Consider the following 21,379-nt stretch of genomic DNA (forward strand, 5'->3'; position numbering starts at 1 on the left):
GATCTTAACCCCACACACACCCGGGGCGGGCAGGCGAGGGACACGGACACCGATGGCAGCTGCTGCAGAGGACACAATGGGAGGACGTGGAGAATGGGGCTCAGCTACGGGGGTCTTAAGACCTTCCCTTTCCTGGATGACCAGGTTCTTCCCAGGGTTTCTCTGCCCACGTGCACAAGTGAGCAGGAAAGTTCTGGAAGCCCAGCTTGTGAAAGCAGAAGAGCACACAAACAGCCTGGGCCCAACAGAAGACACTGGCTACCTCTCCAACACATGGTGCTGGGAGAACTGGACATCTCATGTGCAACAAAATGAAACTAAACCCCTGTCTCCCACCATGCACAGAACTCAAAGTGGATCAAGGACCTAGGAATAAAACCAGAGACCCTGTGTCTAATAGAAGAAAAAGTAGGCCCTAATCGCCATCACGTGGGATTAGGCCCCAACTTCCTGAATAAGACTCCTAAAGCACAATGATTAAAATCAAGAATCAATAAATGGGATGGACTCAAACTAAAAAGTTTCTTCTCAGCAAAAGAAACAATCTGTGAGGTGAATAGAGAGCCTACATCCTGGGAGCAAATCTTTACCCCTCACACATCAGACAGAGCACTAATCTCTAGGGTCTATACAGAACTCAACAACCTAAGCACCAAAAAAAACAAATAATCCACTCAATAAATAGCCAAGGACCTGAACAGACACTTCTCAGAAGAGGATATACAATCAATCAACAAATACATGAAAAAATGCTCAACATCTCTAGCAATAAGAGAAATAAAAATCAAAACTACTCTAAGATTTCATCTCACTCCAGTCAGAATGGCAGCTATTATGAAGTCAAATAACAGTAAGTGCTGGCGAGGATGTGGGGAAAAGGCACACTCATACACTGCTGGGGAGACTGCAAATTGGTGCAGCCAATATGGAAAGCAGTATGGAGATTCCTTGGAAATCTGGGAATGGAACCACCATTTGACCTAGCTATCCCTCTCCTTGGTCTCTACCCAAAGGACTTAGAAGCATCATACTACAGAGACACAGCCACATCAATGTTTATAGCAGCACAATTCACAATAGCTAAACTGTGGAACCAACCTAGATGTCCTTTAACAGATGAATGGATACAAAAAATATAGGGCATATATACACAATGGAATATTACTCAGCAATCAAAGAGAACAAAATCATGGCATTTGCAGGTAAATGGATGGAGTTGGAGAAGATGATGCTAAGTGAAGTTAGCCAATCCCAAAAAACAAATGCTAAATGTCTTCTCTGATATTAGGAGGCTGACTCATAGTGGGGTAGGGAGGAATAGATGAACTCTAGATAGTGCAGAGGGGTGGGAGGGGAAGGGAGGGAGCATGGGGTTAGAAATGATGTTGGAATGTGATGGACATCATTATCCAAAGTACATGTGTGAAGACACGAATTGGTGTGAATATATTATGTGTACAACCAGAGATATGAAAAATTGTGCTCTATATGTGTAATAAGGATTGTCATGCATTCTGCTGTCATATATAAATATAAAAATTAAATTTAAAAAAGGATAAAGAAAAAAAGAAGAAGGCACCAGCTAGGGGTATCTTGCTCCAGCCGGAGGACAGCAGGCACAGACATTCCTGTCTGCAGAAGGAGGTGGATCTCATGTCCACCATGTCTATGGGCATGCCCAGAACCATTGTCTGGGGTACGGTTGGGGGCAGACTGCAGAATGGTATGTGTATGATCTAACACCGTGTGTGTGTGTGTGTGTGTGTGTGTGTGAGAGAGAGCGAGAGAGAGAGAGAGAGAGAGAGAGAACCTAGGGGTGCACTACCACTGAGCCACACCCTCACACTCTTTTTATTTTTTGAGACAGGGTCTCGCTAAGTTGCTGAGGTTGGCCTCCAACCTGCCATCCTCCTGCCTCAGCCTCCTGAGCTGTTAGGATGACAGGCATACATCATGCTTATCTTTTAAAACTGTACATTTATGTGCATGTGTATGAAGAAAAGACAAATTGCCGGAGGTGGTAGCAGCTCGAGAGTCGAAGGCAGGAGGATCGTGAGTTCAAAGCCAGCCTCAGGAACTTAGTGAGGCTCTAAGCAACTCAGTGAGGCCCTGTCTCTAAATAAAATACAAAAATAGGGCTGGGGACATGGCTCAGTGGTTGAGTGCCCCTGAGTTCAAGCCCCAGTACCAAAAAAAGAAGAAGAAGAAGAAGAAGAAGAAAACATAAATCCCCCTGACCCCGAGAAGCAGGTGTGTGTGGAGGAGGGCTGAGTGAGGGAGCGCCTTCAATCTTACGCATTTGGGTCCTGTTTGATTTTTAGGATATGCATGTGTCAGTCATTTTCTGATTTTTTTTTTCCTGCTAGGAATGAATCTATTTCAACATGTTAACCGTGTTTGTGTGACTGGGACCCTCTTTCAACCATCCTTAAAAGAGGTGGTTCAGATCCAGGGATGAGGCCCTGGGCCCCTGACGGACCCCAACAGTGGTGGCCACCGTCTGCCCAAATGAGAGGGATACAAAGGGCCCTGAGGGAAGCACTGGTGTATTTTTAAAACAGAAATTTCTCAAAAACAGGAAGCATGCGCCTGTCTGTGATGGACGCACCCACTCCTAGGTATTCACCCAAGGGGAAACCACCAGGCCCGGCACAGCCTTGGCCCCAAAGGTTGCCACAGCTTCGCCCCAAGGGCCCCGACTGGAAGCAATCGGAGGACACTCACGGCAGCTGCCCGGACCACGGAGTGAAACCCAGCGGTCACAAGGGAGGACAGCAGGTGACACCACAGTCTGGAAGTAATGACTCCATCTCAGAGTCTAGACAAGGCGAGGGCCCGGGGTGGGGGCAGAGGGCGGCTCGGGGCTGCGGGGCCAGGGCAGTGGGGCAGCCCGGGGGCTCGGGTGTCGGTCATCTGCCCTGTGGGCCGCCCCGGTGTGCAGAGCTGTGGACTCCCCTGTCCGTCACGTGTCCCTCAACAGAGCAGCTCTAAGCATCAGGACCTCACAGAGCACGGGGCGCACGCAGTCATGCCGAGGGCTGACCTTGGAGCCTGTTCTCACTGAAGGATGACACAGAGACACTTGTAGGCAGTGAGATTGCTGCCGGCTTCCTTCTTTCTTCTGCTGGGTGACAAGTCAAGGTGACGACGGAGGGAGAGTCGTGACTGGGTAACCTGAGGGACTTTTCTTTTTCTTGGCACCAGGGACTGATCCCAGGGGCACTTGACCAATGAGCCCCACCCTAGCCCTTCTCCTGTTTTATTTGGAGACAGGGTCTGAGGTGCTTATGGCTGAGGCTGCTTTGAACTCGCGATCCTCCTGCCTCAGCCTCCCTAGCCACTGGGATGACAGGTGCGTGATACACGCCCAGCTTCAGGGACTTTTAATGACATTTAAACCTAAGTTTGGGGTTTCCCTAAGGCAGGATTCATACAGGAAACGCAGGCCCCTCTTCCTCCTAGCACAGGGGGAGAAAAATAAACACCACCTGCCGGTCACTCTCAGAGCCCCGCCTGACACCTGGGGATGGAGACCCACCAGCGTCGTGCCCAAAGCCCAGCCACCCACCACTCACCGCGGCCGTGGGCTCCTCAGGATGCGCGGGGCTGGGCACAGCGGTCTTCTCACACCTGATGTCGCTACTGGAGGCTGAACTTGAAAACCTGGCACAGAGACCCGAGTCACTCGCATGGAGCCAGCAGCCGGGACTCCCGGGCCCCCAGTAGCCCACTCTGCTTCCAGCTCAGGAGGCGGTGAGATCACAGGCCTCCAGGGCCAAGCCACAGGACACCTCCTGAGGGTCGCCAAAGGAGGGGGCGGGGGCAGGGCCTACGCAGGCAGAGCATGGGGTGGAAGGCGCCCAGGCCGGGTGCAGACACCCAGTGCTGTCCCAGCTCAGGCCTGGGACCTCACCTGAGCCTGTTTCCTGTCTATAAAGTGGGGATAATGAGCACCTCTGTCTTCTTTTATAGGGCAGATAAGAGGCCACCCATGGCCCTTATAGCTATGCGGAGGCGTCTGGGGAGAGGGGACGCCCGGGAGGGGTGGCTGATGGTCCTGCTCGGCAGCCCCGACCCGGCCCCCACCTTAACCCTGCCACGAGGCTCGGGCAGTGGCCCTCACAGACGCGTGGGGCCCTCTGGGTGGCCAGAGTCTAACCGAGGTCCCTGCGTGCCTCAGGATTCCCCACTTAAGAAGGGAGAGAGGGAGGAGGGCGGGTCCTTCCCTCTCTGATGTGTCCTCTATGGATGCCACATGAAGATGTGGCACTTGCTCAGTTCAGGGCCGGTTGGGGGGTGCTGTGTGGAAAACGGCGGGGGAAGACCACCCACTTGGAACTTGACCCCAACTCAGCAGGGGAGGGGTCTGCTTCCCGGGAGGTGGGGCTGTGATGGGTCCTGCCTCAGTGTCCCCTTTGGTCAGATGACCACCCGGCCCCCTGGGGCAGTCCCAGGGCACGGTGAGCGGAAGCTGGGGAGGCCCTGGCACAGGTGCCCTCTTCTCTGTCCTCGTAACCCAGGGCCCTGAGGCCTGCCTGAGCCTGAGAACCCTGGGAAGCTTCTAAAAATGACCCAGCTGGGCGCAGTCACGCCTGGCATCCCAGGGGCTCAGGAGGCTGAGGCAGGAGGATCTCAGTTCAAAGCCAGCCTCGGCCACAGCGAGGCCCTAAGCAGCTCAGGGAGACCCTGTCTCTAAATAACATGCAAAATAGGGCTGGGGCTGGGGCTCAATGGTCGAGGGCCCCGAGTTCAATCCCAGGTACAGAAAGAAAAGAAAAAAGACCCAAACATGAGCCCCCCTTCCCAGGCCCAGTGACTAGAAGCACTGGGGTGCAGCCCAAGCAGGGGTCACCTTCGTGGGGTGATTCTAGTGTGTGCGGGGCCAGGCTGGCGGCTTGGTTCCCAGGTGAGAGGGCAGTCCACCTGGAGGCCAGCCCTGAGGCTCCTCCCTGGGCTAAGCGTGTCAGTAGCATGGGTGACACTGACGAGCAGGGTGGCAGCTCCCTGCTGTGGCCACTCCCCAGTGAAGCAGGGTGCCTGGGCGGTGGGCAGGGCTCAGAGCCCTCACTGACCAGGGGCCTAGCCAGCAGCTGAGCCAGGACACCCGGTGGCAGGAGGCCCCGCTCTGGGCTGCACGGGGTGGGGGTGGGGGTGGGGGACAGGGGGCTCTCCCCGCGGCGAGTGTCCAGGGAAGGACAATGAGGCTCACAAGTCACCCTGGCTCCTCTGGTTTGATCTGGGGGCCCGCTCACGGAGGCTGGGGCCTAATCTCAACGGTCGTTGACCTTGGGGAGGAAGGCCTGGCGGTGACAACACCGGGCAATGCCAAATTGGGAAGCGGGGAACAATCTGTCCCACTGTGGGGGAAGTGGAGGGTCCGAGGAGGGCAGCGACTCCCACCTGCTCTCAGGGCCGCAGATAAGCTGGCCAGGAGGAGCCCAGGCCCTTGAACCCTGTCCCCCAGGGGCGTGGATGAGGGGGGGGCGAGTGGCCACTTACAGTCTGGTCAGATCTGCCGACAGCGGCCGCGACGACGGGAGCGTCCTCCTCCTGAGCTCAGGCCTCCCCCTGGAGCCCTCCGCGGTCCAGCCTTTGATCCGCTCCTGGACACTCACGCCCCCCTTCTGGGGTGGTGGCACTGTGGGTGGGGACTGAGGGGTGGCCGGTGGGGACTCGCGTGCTGCTGCGGGGCCCGGGCCACTCTCCTCCCCGAACAGGCTCAGGCGCTTCTTGACGCAGCCCCTGGAGGGCCCCGCTGTCCCCGCTGCGGCCTCCCTGTCGCCCCCTCTGCTGTTGACCTCAGCGAGCTCCGGGCCCCTCGCTGACCTGGGCAGCGGGCACGGGGGCGTCTTCTCTGGCTCCTGGCCCTGGCTGGCTTTCTCCTGCTGGGGACGCGGGTCATGTCCGGTGCCCGCCCTGGCCGGGTCCCCTGGGCTCCTGGGGCTGCCCGTCTCTTCCTGCCTGAGAAGCCTCTTCTCCTTCCGTTCACGGATCTTCTTGGCCACCTCCAGGAAGTTTGTGTCTGGGTCCCCATGGGGACCCTCGGCTCTGGCAGGCCACCCCCCGTCCACCCGGGGCTCCGGGTTGGCCCTGTCTGTCCCCTGCGGCCCCTCACGGGTCCCCTTCCTCAGCAGGGCCTCCTTGCTCTCAAACGGAGCCGTGAGGTCCATGGACATTGGCCGGGGCTTCCTCACCCAGGTCTTCTCGGGCGGGGCCGGGGCCACCTTCCCCGAAGTGGCCCCTGCGCCTGGGCCCGGCTTCGGGGGCTGACCGGGCTCCATGAACATGGCCGAGACGGGCCTTCTCTTGGGGCGAGGCCTGGATTCTGCTGGGGGGCCCGTGGGGTCTTCCTCGCCGCCCTCTGGGACCGGCTGGTCATGGGTGGCCTCCTCTTGGGGGATGGCTGGTCGCGTGTCCTGTGGCAGTGACGCCGGCCGGGGAAAGGCCCCTGGGGGCTTCCGGGCAGGCTTGGCGGCCACCTCAGGCCGGGAGCTGGAAGGAGACTCGGGGGTCACGGCCACAGTGCCCTCGCTGAGCCCCTTCCCCAGGGTGGGACCAGTTCTGGTGGCTTCAAAGAGAAGCGCGGTGCCAGGGCTGGGCCGTGGGCAGGCAGCCTTGCCGAGTGGGGACGGGCCTGTCCCCGAGGCCACTCCACTGTCCACCCCCTGCCCCCCCAGGCTGGGCATCCTCCTGTCCAGGTCACAAGGCCCCGCGGGACCCGGCTGGGCGGGCCCAGGCCACAGGGCCGAGCTGGGGGCCTTCATGTCGGGGGCCTGGTCCTTGGAGAAGGGCCGCGGGGCGAGTCTGGGCACAGGGAAGAGGCGGCCCGGGCTCCGCAGGGGGCTCTTGCCCTCCAAGATCCGGGCCGAGGGCGTCCCAGAGGTGTCCCCCGTGGGGCAGAAGTAAGTCCTCTTCAGGGCCTCCTCCTTGCCCATGTCCCCGAGGCCTGGCACTGCTGTCAAGGACGGTATGGAGCCAACCTCGACCCGCGTCACCATGGTTACGGCTGTGGCTCCAGGAGGATCAAGAGCATCGGAAACGGAGAAGCGACTGCTTTAAAAAAAAAATAAAAATGTCAATTTAGCAAACAGTGTCTGGGTGCCAGCAGGGGGACCCCAGACCTGAGCCCCAGACCCTGACCTCCCCAGGCAGCCTGGGGGCCCTACCTCTGAGCTCTGGGAAGGGAGTGGCCTGCACAGCCCCTCACGGGCTGGACAAGGGGCCAGCATCCTCTGGGTCTTTCCCGACTCACCAGGTCTCCAGCCAGGTCTTAGAGGCCAGGACCTCTGCCCGACAGATAAGGAAGCCAGCCCAGAGAGGCTCAGAAACAGGCCAGAGGACGCTCAGGAAGCCAGAGGTCAAGTCGGGATTTGAACCCGTGCACACGTTCCAGCCCGAGGCCCAATGGGCGTGTGGTCCCCTCCCCCCCTGCTCCTGTGGCGCTGGCTGTTTCCCATCCCAGGGTCTGTCAGGCACCCTGGAGGATCTGCATCACAGCCCTGTGCTGAGCACCAAGCACAGAGAGGGTGACTGGCCCCAGCTCACACAGCTACAAGAACCAGGGGTTCCCAGAATCACAAAGCTGGGGAGTGGCCTGGAACCCATGCCATAGTCACCACCCCAGCCTCTTGCCTTCCCCTGGGCACTAAAAGTCAAAGCCACTGTTCCCACTCAGCCTGCTTTCACTCATCTGCTGTTGGGCCCTTTTTGTTGAACACCTATTTTATATCCCTTCCTCTTTTTGTTTTTTTCCTTTCTTTTATCCACTGAAAAATCCCAGCCTTCTTAATTTTTTTTTTAAATGGAGACAGGGTCTTGCTAAGTTGCTGAGGCTGGCCTTGAACTTGGGATCCTCCTGCCTCAGCCTCCCAAGCCACTGGGATGACAGGTGTGTGCCACGTGCCCCACCCCAATCCCCTTCATATTCTTTTTTTTTAATATTTATTTTTCGGTTGTAGTTGGACACAATACCTTTGTTTTATTTATTTATTTCTATGTGGTGCTGAGGATCGAACCCAGGGCTTCACATGCACAAGAAGAGTGCTCTCCTGCTGAGCCACGACCCCAGCCCCCTTCCTATTCTTAGTAAGAGTAAAACTGACCGTGACAGCCGACCATGAGTGACACAGACTGTGGAACCTAGAGCTCCATGTGTTCTATAACTCTCACCCTCACAACCCTGTAAAGTGCGTCCACAGATCGGGTTCACCTGCAGAGGGCAAGGCCCTGGTTCACCCAGATGGAGACCACGCCTCCTCCTGCCTTAAGCTTCAAACAACTCAGAAAGGCAAGAATTGTCATTGTCTTTCTTCTGCAGATGAAAGGAAAGGGCCCAGAGAGGTCACCCAGCTTGTTTGTTATCACACAGCTGTGGCTTGACCTGCGGCTGAACGGGTCACATCCAGCCCTGCCTTTAAAACAAGATTTTTCTGATTCCTTTCTGCTCTTAAAATGTGGGAGCCCTCACTGTTCCCAGTCCCCACCTGCTCTGGGCTCGTGTTGTCTTTCCCTGGAAAAACTGCCCACCCGCCCCCAGCTAGATGCGCAAAACCTGGGAGGTATTTTGGTTCCTCTGCAGCCTCCGGCCTCCCTCCCTCCCTCCCTCCTGGCTGCGCGGCTCCGGCTGACTCACTCGCAGCCTCGGGAGGGACACGGGAGGGACGCAGCCGGGTTTGGGGTTCTCTCCTCCTTACCCCTCAGGGGCCAGCAGAGCCCATCTCCCACCCAGAACATCACCCCGACGCGGTCACAGGCAGAACAGAGGGGCAGACCCGCAGGATCTGAGAACCGGGCGGCCCCCTGACAGGACCCCAGGGGGGCTCTGAGCTCCGTCCCTGCCTCTGCCCCCGCAGCCAGCCTCGGGCCGCTGGAACCCTGTGTGGGACACACGCAGCCCAGGCAGGAGACACAGGACAGCGACAGGATTCCAGGGACGGAGAGAAAGTCTCCCAGCACCCGCGTCTGCACCTCCCGGACCGCAGCCCCACGTGCGGGTGGCGCATGCACCCACTTACCGGAGCTGGTGGCCCTGGCTGGGGACGCGTGAGTCCAGGGAAGCCCCGGAGTCCCTGCTCAGGGGGCACCGGGCCAGCTGTGCGCGCCCATGGCAGGAGCCCGCGGGGGACGGAGGCTGGTCCCTGCAGCTGAGTTTCAGCAGGTCTGAGGCACAGGGGACAGCCTCGGTTCCGGAGCTCTGGCAATATGTGCACAGACGGCGCAAAAGCTTTTGGGTTCCAACTGCATCCGCTGGCATCTCCTCCAGCGTCTAGAACACACTCCTTCCCGGTTTTCAGTTTGTTAGCCTTATATATCCATGTGTGCGCAGGAGACAATAAGAATCCCCCGTGTTTACTGAGCACCTACTAAGTGTAAGAAGAACTACCCTGCAACCATGGAACTCACAGCCTTATGTAACACACACACACACACACATGCAATTGCAACACTAGGGTCATAATGTCCTCCTTTATAACAGCTCATGAGGAAACAAAGGAGGAAGAGAATGAGCTGCCTAGATCTGGAATGGTGGTCCCAGACAATACCCCCAACTTCAATTGGGAGCTCTTCCTTCTGTTCTGCATTTGCATTCTGCATTTGAAAGGAAAGGGCCCAGAGAGGTCACCCAGCTTGTTTATTATCACACAGCTGTGGCTTGACCTGCGGCTGAACGGGTCACCCCTCAGAGGTCCTCACATGCTTCCTCAGGGCCTTTGCACATGCTGTGCCTATTACCTGGGGACCCTTCTTCCCCACACATGGCTATAGGCTCCAGCCACAGCTCAGACTTCTCTGTCTACCTCCAACCTGGAGCCAGCCTGTGGTACAGGTTCAAGGTCACCACAGACCTTCAGAGGCTGAGCAGGACTCCTCTCAGCTCGGCAGGCACACTTCCTAGGGCAGGACCCGCGCTTCAGCTAAGCCCTGGGGGACGCCCTGGTCTGCAAAGGAAGCTACACGATCGAGGAACCAATGAATCAATCCGAGGAGAGCAGGACCGCAAACCACCGCAGACCACGGAATAACAGTCGGAAGTCCTGGCGACCCCTGAGACCCAGAGAGCTCAGGTTTTCCCTCAACCTGTCATAAAACGCGAGGCGCTCGTTTAAGGCTGTGTCTTCAGACCTTACTTTAAATGCATCGCATATGTTAGCCTGATTTCAAAGACGCTCGTCTCTTCCAAGACGTTCTGGAAGCCCACTCGCACCCAAGCCGGCTGCTATTTATTCCTGGGTGGCCTCGCTGGCTCCTTCCAAATGCCTTAGTGAAGCTGCAGACAAAGTCAGGTGACCAAGAGCTCCAAGGGGGAACCCGCCTGAGCCAGACCTGGTTGAGTGTGTGTGGTGTGCACGTTACACACTGATCATGCACACTCACTGTCACAGAGGTCAGTGTGGGGCAGACAGACAGCAAAGCATCCCCCCGGGGGTCAGCAGGCTGTGGGCGACCAGGACAGAGAGGACCTCAGCCTGACCCCCGCTGAGACCACAGCAGTGGGCATTTCTCTGCTGAGGGTCCACCTGAAGAATCCTCAGGTTTGATGTCCCTGGGTTCATTTGCAAAGCTTGAGACACCCCCCCTTCCCGTGACAAGCTGTCTGCGGAGGGAGTCACTGAGCAACAGGTGCAGGAACCACAGGGGACCATCCCAAACCCTCATCCCTGACACTCGGGGCACAGGCTGCCTCCCGAGGCGTTGGGCTCTATGTCCCAGTGCCAGGAGCAGCCACGGGTCTCAGTCCCCTGGGGACAGGTGAGAGGGACGCTCCCATTCAGAACCAAACAGCTCTTACCCGGGATTCGGATTCGGAGGCCCTGACTCATTCCCGCGGCTGTGGACGCTTCTCCGCAGTCACACGCGCCAGCCGCTCTGGGAGCTCAGCAGCTCTCTGGCTGCGGCTGCTTCCCGGGAAGGCCACCATCTGGTGCGGGGCGTGGGCCGGTCCTGACACCTTTCAGCGTCTCCCGGAACATGACCTTGGCCCCTGAATCTGCAGACCCGTCCCGTGACGCGCACCGTGCAACAGGCCAGGAGCAGACTGGCAGAGTGCAGCTGGCGTCCTCCAGGAGGAGCTGGGCGCGGAACACCCTAGATCTGTCCACCCACGGGCCCCAGATGCACAGGGCCCAGCCGAAATGTCAGATGTCACTGGAGCGCACGCGTCCCCTGCCCCTCTCCCCGTGGCTGCAGCCCTAGCTCATCTCTCCATCCATCCATCCAACCATTCATTCATCCATTCCAATGCCCTGTGAATGAGCACCTACTCTGTGCCAGGTGCTGGGGATGCAGCAGTGAACCCCACACGCAGAAAGCCCTGAACACAGAGACAGCAGTGAACAAAACACTTGATCACAGTGTGAAGAATGTTGGTGACTATGCGAAGGGGACGCCTTGGTGGCCGGGGAGGGCGTCACGGAGAAGGAACTTCTGGAGTCAGCCTCAGTATAGCCCTTGGTTCCCTTAGCTGGGCCTCCCCTAACATGCAAGGGTTGGGACGTCACCCCCAGCTCAAAGCCCACCCGTCTCCCACTGCCCCTGGGTGGAGACCTGAGTCCTCCCCAAGGCCCCGGATCTGACCCTCTATCTCCCACCAGCCTCACCTACAATGGAGGCTGCCCCCCTCTGTCTCTCACACACACTCTCCCACTTTGAAGTGATGCCCAGGCAGGCAGCAGGAAGCACCCTTTTCCTCTAGCTGCCTACTCATCTCTGTGTACCCATGATCCCCTCCTCCTCCATGCCCCCTCCAGGAAGCCTCTCCTGACCTGTCATCCCAGTGGCTTGGGAGGCTGACGCAGGAGGATCGCGAGTTCAAAGCCAGCCTCAGCAATGGCGAGGCCCTAAGCAGCTCAGTGAGACCCTGTCTCTAAATAAATACAGAATAGAGCTGGGATGGGGCTCAGGGGTCGAGGGCCCTGGGTTCAATTCTTGGTACTAAAAAAATCCAGGTGCCATTCCCACATGAGCACTGGCCCGGAGAGACCACCAGCCCCCATCACAGGAGTGGGGAGGCTCCCCGTGCACCTCATCCCTCTAAACCCTGTCTACTTTCAACTCTGTGACCCTGTCACTAGAAAGTCATCCTAGGAAGTCACCAGAAAGAAAAGGTACCTTACCTGCAGGGCACTGTGGTCCCCTGTCCCCCTGAGGACACCTACTGGAAGTAATTTTGACTCACAACCCTCCTGAAACGTCTCCAGGGCCGCAGGCAGACCAGTCCACCCCAGCCCCAGCCAGCCTGGGCACCATCAGGGCCCCGCGAAGCCCTCACCCTGCAAGTCCTTGGTTTGGGGTCAGCAAAGATGGGTGAGAACCACAGGAACAGCGCCCATTCTCCAGGAGAGGCAAATGTCACAGTCACACTGGGGGGGGGCAATCAAAATGCTGAGGTGCGGCCCAGCGCCATGGCCCACACCTGTGGTCCCAGCCATTCAGGAGGCTAAGGCAGGAGGATCGAAGATAGAGGATAGAGGCCAGCCCAGGCAGCACAGTGGGACGCCATCTCAAAACCCACAAACAAAACACATGAAACCAGAATGAAAACAACGTGCTTAGAGTCAAAACAGCTGTGATCTCGGGGCCCAGACGGTGCCAGCACTCTGCTGGGTGTCTCCCAGGAATTACTCCACCCTGGCCCTTCAACAGCCCCGGTGGCCGGTCCTGCTGTGACCCCCGTTTCACAGGTGAGGAGAAGAGACGGAGGAGGGCGTGCCTGCTTGCAGGCGGCTGGCACTCTGGTCCCCACCCTCCTTCCCGGTCAGGTTTCCAAAGTCCACTTGAGCGTCACTAGAATCACTGCTTTTTATGACATTCACAGGTAAAGGGCATGTCACACCCGTGGGGTGGCTATTGTGAAAAGAGAAAGGAGAAGAAATGCAGACCGGGATGTGGAGAAACTGGGACCTTATATATTGCTGTGGGGGTGTAAAATGGCAGAGTCGCCGTGGAAACAGTATGGGAATCCCCCCAAAACACTCATAGGATCTAGAAATGCCACCCCTAGGCACATATCCAAAAGAAGTGGACACAGGCATTTGAACAGGTGTTTGTAAACCGATGTTCAAGCATCATCACAACAGCCTGCAGGTGGACACAACCCAACTGTCCACCTCAAACAGACAGATGAGCCAAATGGGGAATACTCACACAGTGGAATATTATACAGCTCTAAAAAAGAAAGAAATTCTGACAGCTGCTCCAACATGGACAAACCACAAGGACATAATGTGAGACACATGGATCACAAAAGAACAAATACTAGCCGGGCTCAGTGGTGCACGCCTGTCTTCCCAGTGACACAGGAGGCTGAAGGAGGAGGAGAGTCTGCACAGGGTGGCATTGGCCAGGGTGCCCACACACCCCTGTTCATCTGGTCCTACCCATTCATTCTCAAGAACCTCCAGGTCTCACAATGCCGCGGTGGTCACTAAACTCACAGTGTGGATGTTCCTGGGCTTATGGTGACATGTCCCAGTGAATCCATCCTTAAGTTGAAAATACTGTTGTCCAAAATGCACTTAATACCACTAACCTACCGGACAACCTAGGCTGACCCACCTTAAACGCACTCAGGTCACTTAGGAGAGCACACAATGGGGCAAAGCCATCTAGCACAAAGATTTCTTTTTATTTGGATTTGATTGATTGACAGATTGTACTGGGAATCGACCCCAGGGGTGCTCCATCACTGAGCTTCATCCCCAGTCTTTTTTTTTTTTTAATTCGGAGATAAGAGGCTTGCTAAATCGCTGAGGCTGGCCTTCAATGGGCAATCCTCCTGCCTCAGCCTCTCAAGCCGCTGGGAGGAGAGGCGTGCGCCTCGGTTCTGGGCTGAATACACTGGGCACTCCGGAGTGCACGTGCTGTTCCCCCTTGTGATGCTTTGGCCCAGGAGCCACTTCGCGCTCAGAAGGAACATCACACAGCACACCTGAGGCCCAGGTGAGGAGCAAACACCCAGAATTCCGAACGCAGATTCTACCGATGCCCTGGCGCAGCTCCCGCGCCATCGCCATCGTAAAGGGGAGACATCGTTAAGTCGGAGAGCCCTGAGCACTGCCCCTCTGAGCTGCACAACTACCACGGCCCTCCAGCTTCCAATTGGGAAGGCATCTCCCACGTCAGTGGGAGGCCGAGCCCTCGCCCCCACCAGCCCTGGCAGCCACTGATCCGGCTTCTGTCGCTGCGGATGGATCCGCTCCTGAGGTCGCAGCGCCTCCCTCTTCCGAGGCCAGACCTGCAGACCCAGCGCTCGGGCCGCGCCGGGCACTTCCCTGCACGAGCAAAGCCAGCCCTGCCTCCCTCTGGGCCTCAGATATGAGAGGCTGCGCGGGCGAGAGGGGACACTGACCTGCCTGTCGCTGAGAGGAGCGTGCACTGGGACCTGGCGCCACCGAGGCTCCCGGCCGCGGGCCCCTCCCCGGGCACCAGGACTTCCTGGATTCCGAGCCCCCGAGCCTCCTGAAAAGCCGTCGCTGCTCAGCGCAGGGCTGGGGGGCTGCAGAGGACCGTCGCGCTGCTGGACAGGCGCAGTGAGCACCTCCCAGGGCGCGTCCCTGTCCTGTGACAGCCGCCTCGGCACGGCTGGGCCTTCGGGCGTCGCCTGCGCCACAGTCCAGTCCACCTGGCACCCAGCTGGAGGGCCCCTCCCAGGCCCCTGGACACTCCTGCAGGGGGAGGGGGACACACCCAAAGGGAGTTCTGCGGTCGGGACAGGGTTTGGGTTCTGCGATGGCAAGCCAGCTCTTCCAGAAACTTCTCGGAGCCTCGAAGGGGCCCATCTGCCTTTGGGAGCCTCAGAGCGGGATCCCAGCTGCCGCCCAGACCCCGCAGCCAGGGGCCACCGCTGACCTGCAGGGGAAGGTCAGGACAGCTTTCCCCTCCGCCTAACATCCGCCTTTTCAATTCTCCGGCCTGTTCCTTCCTACAATTTGTGCTATTTTGGGACAGGGGGACCACTGGCCAGAGCCATTAATCAAGCTGCTTCTTCCCCCTGTTTTTCCTCTAGATCCTTCGGGAAGCTACAGCCCCAGGAAGAACCCAACCCACCGGCTGTTTGGTCAATAAAGTTTTATTGGCAACAGCCACACCCATTGATGACTATGGTTGTGGCCCCTTCCAAGGGCCATTCAGTGCGGGGCTCTGTGTTAGTGACAGGGTTAAGTTGCTGTCACAGAGTCCATAGGGCCCAGGTGGTCTGCGCTATTTACTATACAAAGAAAGTCTGTGGCCCTGCTCTACACTGTGGAAAGCGGAGACCCTGAAAGCCTGGCTCTCCAAGGACCTGGGGGCCTCCTCGTTTTTCTTCTTCACTTCTTTTTTGAATTGTTTTTGTTTGCTTAATACACCTAAAAAGAATGTCTGCACACAAAAAAGTGGAGAGCTGAGAGCGCATCAGCTCAACACTAAAGAAGCCACAGGAATTGGGACTTGCAGAAGGTGGAAAAGTTAAGCAAACGTTTTAAGAGACCGGAAACGTAACCAAAGTAAGCTGAAAAAACTCTATTGAGCTGGGAGTGGTTGGCCCACGCCTGTCATCCCATGCTTGGGAGGCTGAGGTGGGAGGATCGCGAGTTCAAGGCCAGCCTCAGCAATTTATGGAGGCCCTAAACAACTCAGGGAGAACCCTGTCTGTAAATAAAATACAAAATAAGGCTGGGGATGTGGTTGAGAGCCCCTGAGTTCAATCCCTGGTACCAAAAAACCTATTGACACTTAGGAAGAGTCCCCACAAGTCTCCAAGATTTCATTACAGTAGAGAATCTCAGCAGGCTAGGGGGTCCTCATATGCAAAACAGAAATAAGGGGCTTCCCAAACAGGTGCTGTGTTGCCAAGCACGCTCCCCACCCAGCTTCTTGCTGAGGCAGGCCTGCACCCCAGACCTGGAGGGATGCCAATCAATCCTGGGCCTCGTCCAGCCCCTGTCTTCAGTTTGTCCTCTGGCAGCGCCCCACCCTCCTCCGTGCTCCACATGAGAACTGCAGAAAGATTCAAAACCACAGAAGAGCAAATGTTTCTAATGGTCCCAAACCCTGCTGTCAGCGCCAGCAGCCACGGTCAGCTCTGTGACAAGCAGCCAGTCATCATGGGGCTTTCATTCCCTACGTGGAGAATTTCACTTAAAACTGGAATGAAATCAAATCTTGCACACTATTTAGATATTTTTTTTGGGGGGGGGAGGTACCAGGGATTGAACTTAGGGGCCCTCGGCCACTGAGCCCCACCCCCAGCCCTATTTTGTGTTTAGAGACAGGGTCTCACTGAGTTGCTTAGGGCCTCACTGTTGCTGAGGCTGGCTTTGAACTCGAGATCCTCCTGCCTCAGCCTCCTGAGCTGCTGGGATGACAGGCGTGGGCCACTGCACCTGGCTAGACATTTTTTAAATTGTGGTTTCATTTCATGGCGTCTCTCATCTGGAGAGCTAGCTATGCACCCTCTACTTCGGATACCAGCACTTTTGTGGTATTGCTCTATTAAAGCGCCTCACCCTTAGGTCACTCATCCCTCGCCCCTGGATGTCAACTAATGGCCCACCCTCCAATCACTGACCATTGAAACCAACACTGCAAGCAAAGCCTCGTGCGATGATTTTCCCAAGATACATCCTGCCTAGCCGCAGGCTGGCTGGTCACAGGGTGCACGCCTTTTCCAGAGCTCCGGGGACATGCAGAATCCCACCCAAGGGAACTTCCCCTGCTGACTCGAGCCAAGTGCGCCGTCAGGGCTCTTCACTTCTGCCCTGGGACAGGCCCTGTAAAATGTGCAGAGTTCCTGGTGGCCTTGCCCCTCACCCGGAGTCTTCTGGCTCTGCTTGATGGCTAGATCACCACACACCTGACTAGGTTTCCAAGGACAGTTCCAACAGCTGCCCAGAGGCGGTGGCTGGCCTGGCTTTGGAAGATGGGGCCCAGCCCCAGAATCGGGGTTCAGAGCAGAGGAAACAGCCCCTGAGCTCCAGTGAACAAGGCACAGCCTAACGCCAGACTCAGAAAAAGACATGAGCGAGATGCACTGTCTTTAGGGAGCCTGAGAAGTCCATGTTGCCTTTCACAAAAAGTAACAAGTCCAAGAACATTTCTGAAGGAATTAGCGGATGCTGGTCCAAGAGCTGCCTGTGCACAATGCCCCGGTCCTAGCAGGGTGGAGCAGGGCATTCCCCAGCTCTGAAACCATCAGTGGCTCCCACTGTCCATTCCTTGGGCAAGGTGTTCAAGGTCCCCCCAGAAAACTAACCTGGTCTATACTGAAGGCCAGGTCTCACCCCAGATTCTCAAATGGGTCTAGGAAGAAGGACAAAAGGACATTCAAGAGAGTTTAATTTAAATGACACCTCTTCCCAGAAGCCTGTGCAGATTTCCCAAACCAAAGTGACTTCCAGCTCTCGGATGACCTGATCAGAAAGCCTCGTGTCCACGCTGAGCCCGGGCTGCACCTTTGCAAGGCTGACACGCCCACTGAAGCCCCCCCCCTGGGCACAGACGGCTTCCCAGAACATAGGACACACTGGAGGTCCGCTGCTGGGTGGGGAAAGGGGGGGCAGGCTGCACGAGTTCTGCAGAAGCTGGAGGGGACCACTTGGGGCACTAGATGGTCTCAGATGACAGTGCAAGAGTCTTAAATGACACCATTCAAAGGAAGCTGCTTCCTTTCTGATTCTCCCTGTTTCCTGGGAAGTCCCCCAGACAGCTCTGCCTGGTGCCGCTGGGGTTTGATGCACATCTCCATTATCTGCTCATCTCCAGTTTAGCACAGAGCGAGCCCCGGTTAGGCCACGGCTGCTGCAGCTGAGGATGAAAACTGTCATTTTCTTTTCTTTGTGTTTAATTTTTACTGTTATTTTCTATTTAAGGCAATGACATTGGTTTTCTGTTTATAATGGAGATTGTTTGGGAAGGTTCCTTTTAAAATACGTCTATTTAACTACTGAAACGCAAAACGCTGCTGGGCGCCGTGGCCCACACCTGTCACCCCTGCAGCTCAGGAGGCTGAGGCAGGAGGATCCTGAGTTCAAGGCCAGCCTCAGCCACAGCTCAGGGAGTCTCTAAATAAAATACAGAATAGGGCTGGGGGTGGGGCTCAGTGCTCTAGGGCCCCTGGGTTCAGACCCCAGGACCAAAAAAAGGAAAAAAAAAAGTGAAAAATTGAAAAGCAAGGTCTTACCCAAGGGTCACGTCGCCATGGTAAAAGTCTGTGCTGGTTTTTGTTTTTTTTTTTTCCCTGATTCTTTCTTTCTTTCATTTAATTTGAACAAGGAAGCCCTCAGGGAAGCGAGAAGAATGTGGATCTGGAGCCACGGTGTAGACAGAGGGGCTCAGGGACATCCCTTTCTAAGCCGGATGCTGGCTTTCTCTGCCACCTTTGCAGTTACAGTTGCCATGTGTCCCAGCTGGGACCAAAACACAGAGCCCCTGAGGGGCAGTGGAGCTGACGTCTAGAGAGGGTGCCGCTCTGCTGGTAGGACAGGCAGGTGCAGCCCTGGAGCAGAAGGCCACCCCAGGGAACAGCCCCCCACACCCCCCACCAGGCTCAGGACAGCAAGTAGCAAGGGCAGGAAGGGGTCTGACCTCCATCCCGACAGGGCAGACGTGGCGGGCTGTCCCGCCCGCCAGGCGCATTTCACTTGACCACTAATTACCCCTCGGCCAGCAGCTGGGCGTGACCTCTCAGGTCATCGGGGACGGTTCATTTTGACCTCTTGTTCCTCTGCCTTAAATGCAGGGAACACCATGACGGGGGTAAAGCAGAAGCCCTGGGCTTAAAGAAGGTTCTGCTTAATGACGGCTCCCAGGGACAAAGCCTCAGTGACAGGCGCAGACCATTTGTGGTCCAGACTGAGGGACGTGGAGCTCCCAAGCACCAACCCTGCCCTGATGTCATCTTTAATCACTGGCCTGCGGGGCACTAGAAATGTCGCTATCCCAGGGCCCGGCTAGGGTCACCGGTCACTGTCCTGACTGAGGCTGCCTCTCCACCCCTGAGGAGGCTGGCAGGGCTCTCTGAGGGACAGAGGGCTGCCGTGATGACAAAAGGACCTTTCACACTCGGAGGTCAAGGCAGTTGCAAAGGTTTTCAGGGAAAAGATTCAAATTCAATTAGAAGACAAGTTCCAGGTTGGTCTGCTCAGGGATGGGGAGGTCAGAAGGACAGGGGACACTGTCTCTCTGTCCCCGCTCTGGGAATGACCCACATTGGAGTTTGCAAGTGTGCTATGAGGCCAGATAAACAAGTAACAGTTCAGCTTTCAAACGTTTAGGTCCAGTGTGCACAGAGGCCCACTTCCTGTCCTACAGAGAGGCCTGTGGACGAGCTGACAGAGAGGAGGGCACCCGGTGCCCAGAGAAGGTGCCAGAAGATCCCGCATAGGAAAATGCTGGCAAAAGTTACCTCCGAGTGGCGGAAGGCATTTTAAGATCATTTTGCTTAGTTATAACATCTGAATTTCATGCAGCGAAAAAAAGCAGTTTCTGATTCTGCAGTTTCCGTGTGAAACACTTTGCAGACCCCAGGCTGATGACCCCAAGGCAGACCACCACCCTCACCCGCCTGCAGGACCCAGCTGCCTCTCCCTGGCTGTGTCCACTGTGGATCAAGAGTGAACTGCCCCCCGTGAGGGCAAAGGAGCCAGTGTCCAGAAGAAAACATGGGACAACTGGATCCTAAGTAAACTTCTGTTCATCAGAAGATGTCGGGTGAAAAGCAGGCCTCAGACGGGATTCAAAGGTGGTTTCAAGTTGGAATGGAACCCCCATTTGACCCAGCTATCCCACTCCTCAGTTTGTACTGAAAGGACTTAAAAACAGCCTACTACAGGGACACAGCCACATCAATGTTTATAGCAGCACAATTCACGATAGCAAACGGTGGAACCAACCTAGGTGCCCTTCAGCAGAGGAATGGATAAAGAAAATGTGGTACATGTGCACAATGGAATATTACTCAGCCATTAAAAAGAATGACTGTGGGTTTTGCTGGTAAATGGATGGAACTGGAGACTATCGTGCTAAGTGAAATAAGCCAATCCCAAAGAACCAAAGGTTGAACATTCTCTCTGATATGTGGATGCTAATTCACAACAAGGGGGGAGGGAAGAACAGAAGTCACTCAGACAAAGAGGAATGAAGGGAGGGAGGGGGATGGGAATGGGGAAGACAGTGGAATGACTTGGCATAACTTTCCTTGTTCCTCTGTGAACACACGACAGTGAGACTCCACATCATGCCCAACCACAAGAATGGGAGGTTAGACTCCCTGTGCATATGATATATGAAAAACACACTCTGCCTTCACGTACATCTAGAAAGAACGACTAATTTTTTAAAATATGTTTTCATAAACACGTGCACAGGTCTAGAGGTTCACGGGCACGTGTTTGTTCCACAGAGGATTCCACCCAGAACCTGCACAGAAATCTAAATCATGAGAAAAGGATGACTTCACTTTTGTTTTAAAGACAAAATACTTGAGGGGCACTTCGTCCACAGAGGAAAAAATTCTCCGCGTGATCAATAAACACAGGAAAAGAAACCAAAACGGATTAAAGCACAGCTAGGACAGGGCTCCACAGCCACCGGAGAGCCCCGGGGTGGGGCTGAGGGGGCCTCAGCTGGGCGCCTGCTCTGGCCAAGGGCCTGCGGGACCCGAGAGTTGGACCCACAGCGGGCTCTTGCTGCGGCTCTAAGTCCACGGCAGGGTCCGGCAGGGTCCGAGCGAAGCATCCCGCTCCCAGCCAACAACCGCAAAGCCCGGAGCATCCCAAAGTGCAGAGAGAGCCTCTGGGGACATGGCCTGCCTCACGGGCAGCTCCCAGTGGCCACAGACAGGCTAGGTCCCTGATAAGCCCACGCAAGCTCGCCCCTGGAGCGTCTGTCCAGCCTGCTACCGAAAACGCTGTCCCTGCTCCTAAATTCAGTTAGACACCTGACCTCAGATGAACACCACCTGCTCTATGTCCTCCCAGAGCCTCATTTTGCCCAGCATAATAGCCAGTTATTAAGAGCTCAGGGGATGCCAGGGTTGAGGGGATGACACACAGGACTGGTGGCCAGGAGCCCCTGGTCTCCTCCTATCTGTGTCCCTCTGTATGACTGTTCAGAGCTTGGACTTTCAGAGTTAACCATTTCCACCCCACTGCTGTGTGACCTTAGGCAACTCATTTGACTTCTCTGAGCCCTGCCTTCCTCATCTGTAAAATGAAACCATGCTTAGCATGTTTCAGTTGCAGATTAAGTGAGCTCACCAATTCAAAGTTCTCAGCATGATGCTGATGGTCACAGGGGGTGGGGTGGGGGGGTGGGGGGGGGTGGTGTCCATTAGCAATCTCACCAGCAGTTTTATAGTTAATAATTTAGAGATGGAGGAGCCAGGAACCTGCAGTTAGGTCCT

At 56.2% G+C, this 21,379-nt stretch overlaps 1 protein-coding gene and 1 long non-coding RNA gene across 9 annotated transcripts in view; one reads left to right on the plus strand and one right to left on the minus strand.

Annotated features, from left to right (window-relative positions):
* Positions 1-21,379, minus strand: part of Kiaa1671 (KIAA1671 ortholog) — a 149,128-nt gene that overhangs the window by 101,438 nt on the left and 26,311 nt on the right. For 6 of the 8 annotated variants that reach the window (XM_058573594.1, XM_058573596.1, XM_058573599.1 and 3 more), the window contains exons 2-3: positions 5,500-7,053; positions 3,576-3,663 (exon numbers count right to left, since the gene is read on the minus strand). In XM_058573594.1, the coding sequence (XP_058429577.1) occupies positions 3,576-3,663; positions 5,500-6,998 (1,587 nt within the window). In that variant the 5' untranslated portion in view covers positions 6,999-7,053. Of the gene's footprint in view, positions 1-3,575; positions 3,664-5,499; positions 7,054-14,347; positions 14,888-21,379 lie in introns of those variants that run through there. The other 2 variants (XM_058573595.1, XM_058573597.1) reach the window with 2 other exon arrangements.
* LOC124081117 (uncharacterized) lies at positions 2,408-3,950 on the plus strand. Its single transcript, XR_006847958.2, has 2 exons — positions 2,408-2,797; positions 2,981-3,950. It is a non-coding gene; the product is annotated as an uncharacterized LOC124081117 (long non-coding RNA).

The sequence above is a fragment of the Marmota monax genome, unplaced genomic scaffold (genome assembly GCF_021218885.2).
Source record: "Marmota monax isolate L192 unplaced genomic scaffold, Marmota_monax_Labrador192_F-V1.1 WCK01_AAM20220418_F8-fsc00177, whole genome shotgun sequence".
Lineage (NCBI taxonomy): Eukaryota > Metazoa > Chordata > Mammalia > Rodentia > Sciuridae > Marmota > Marmota monax.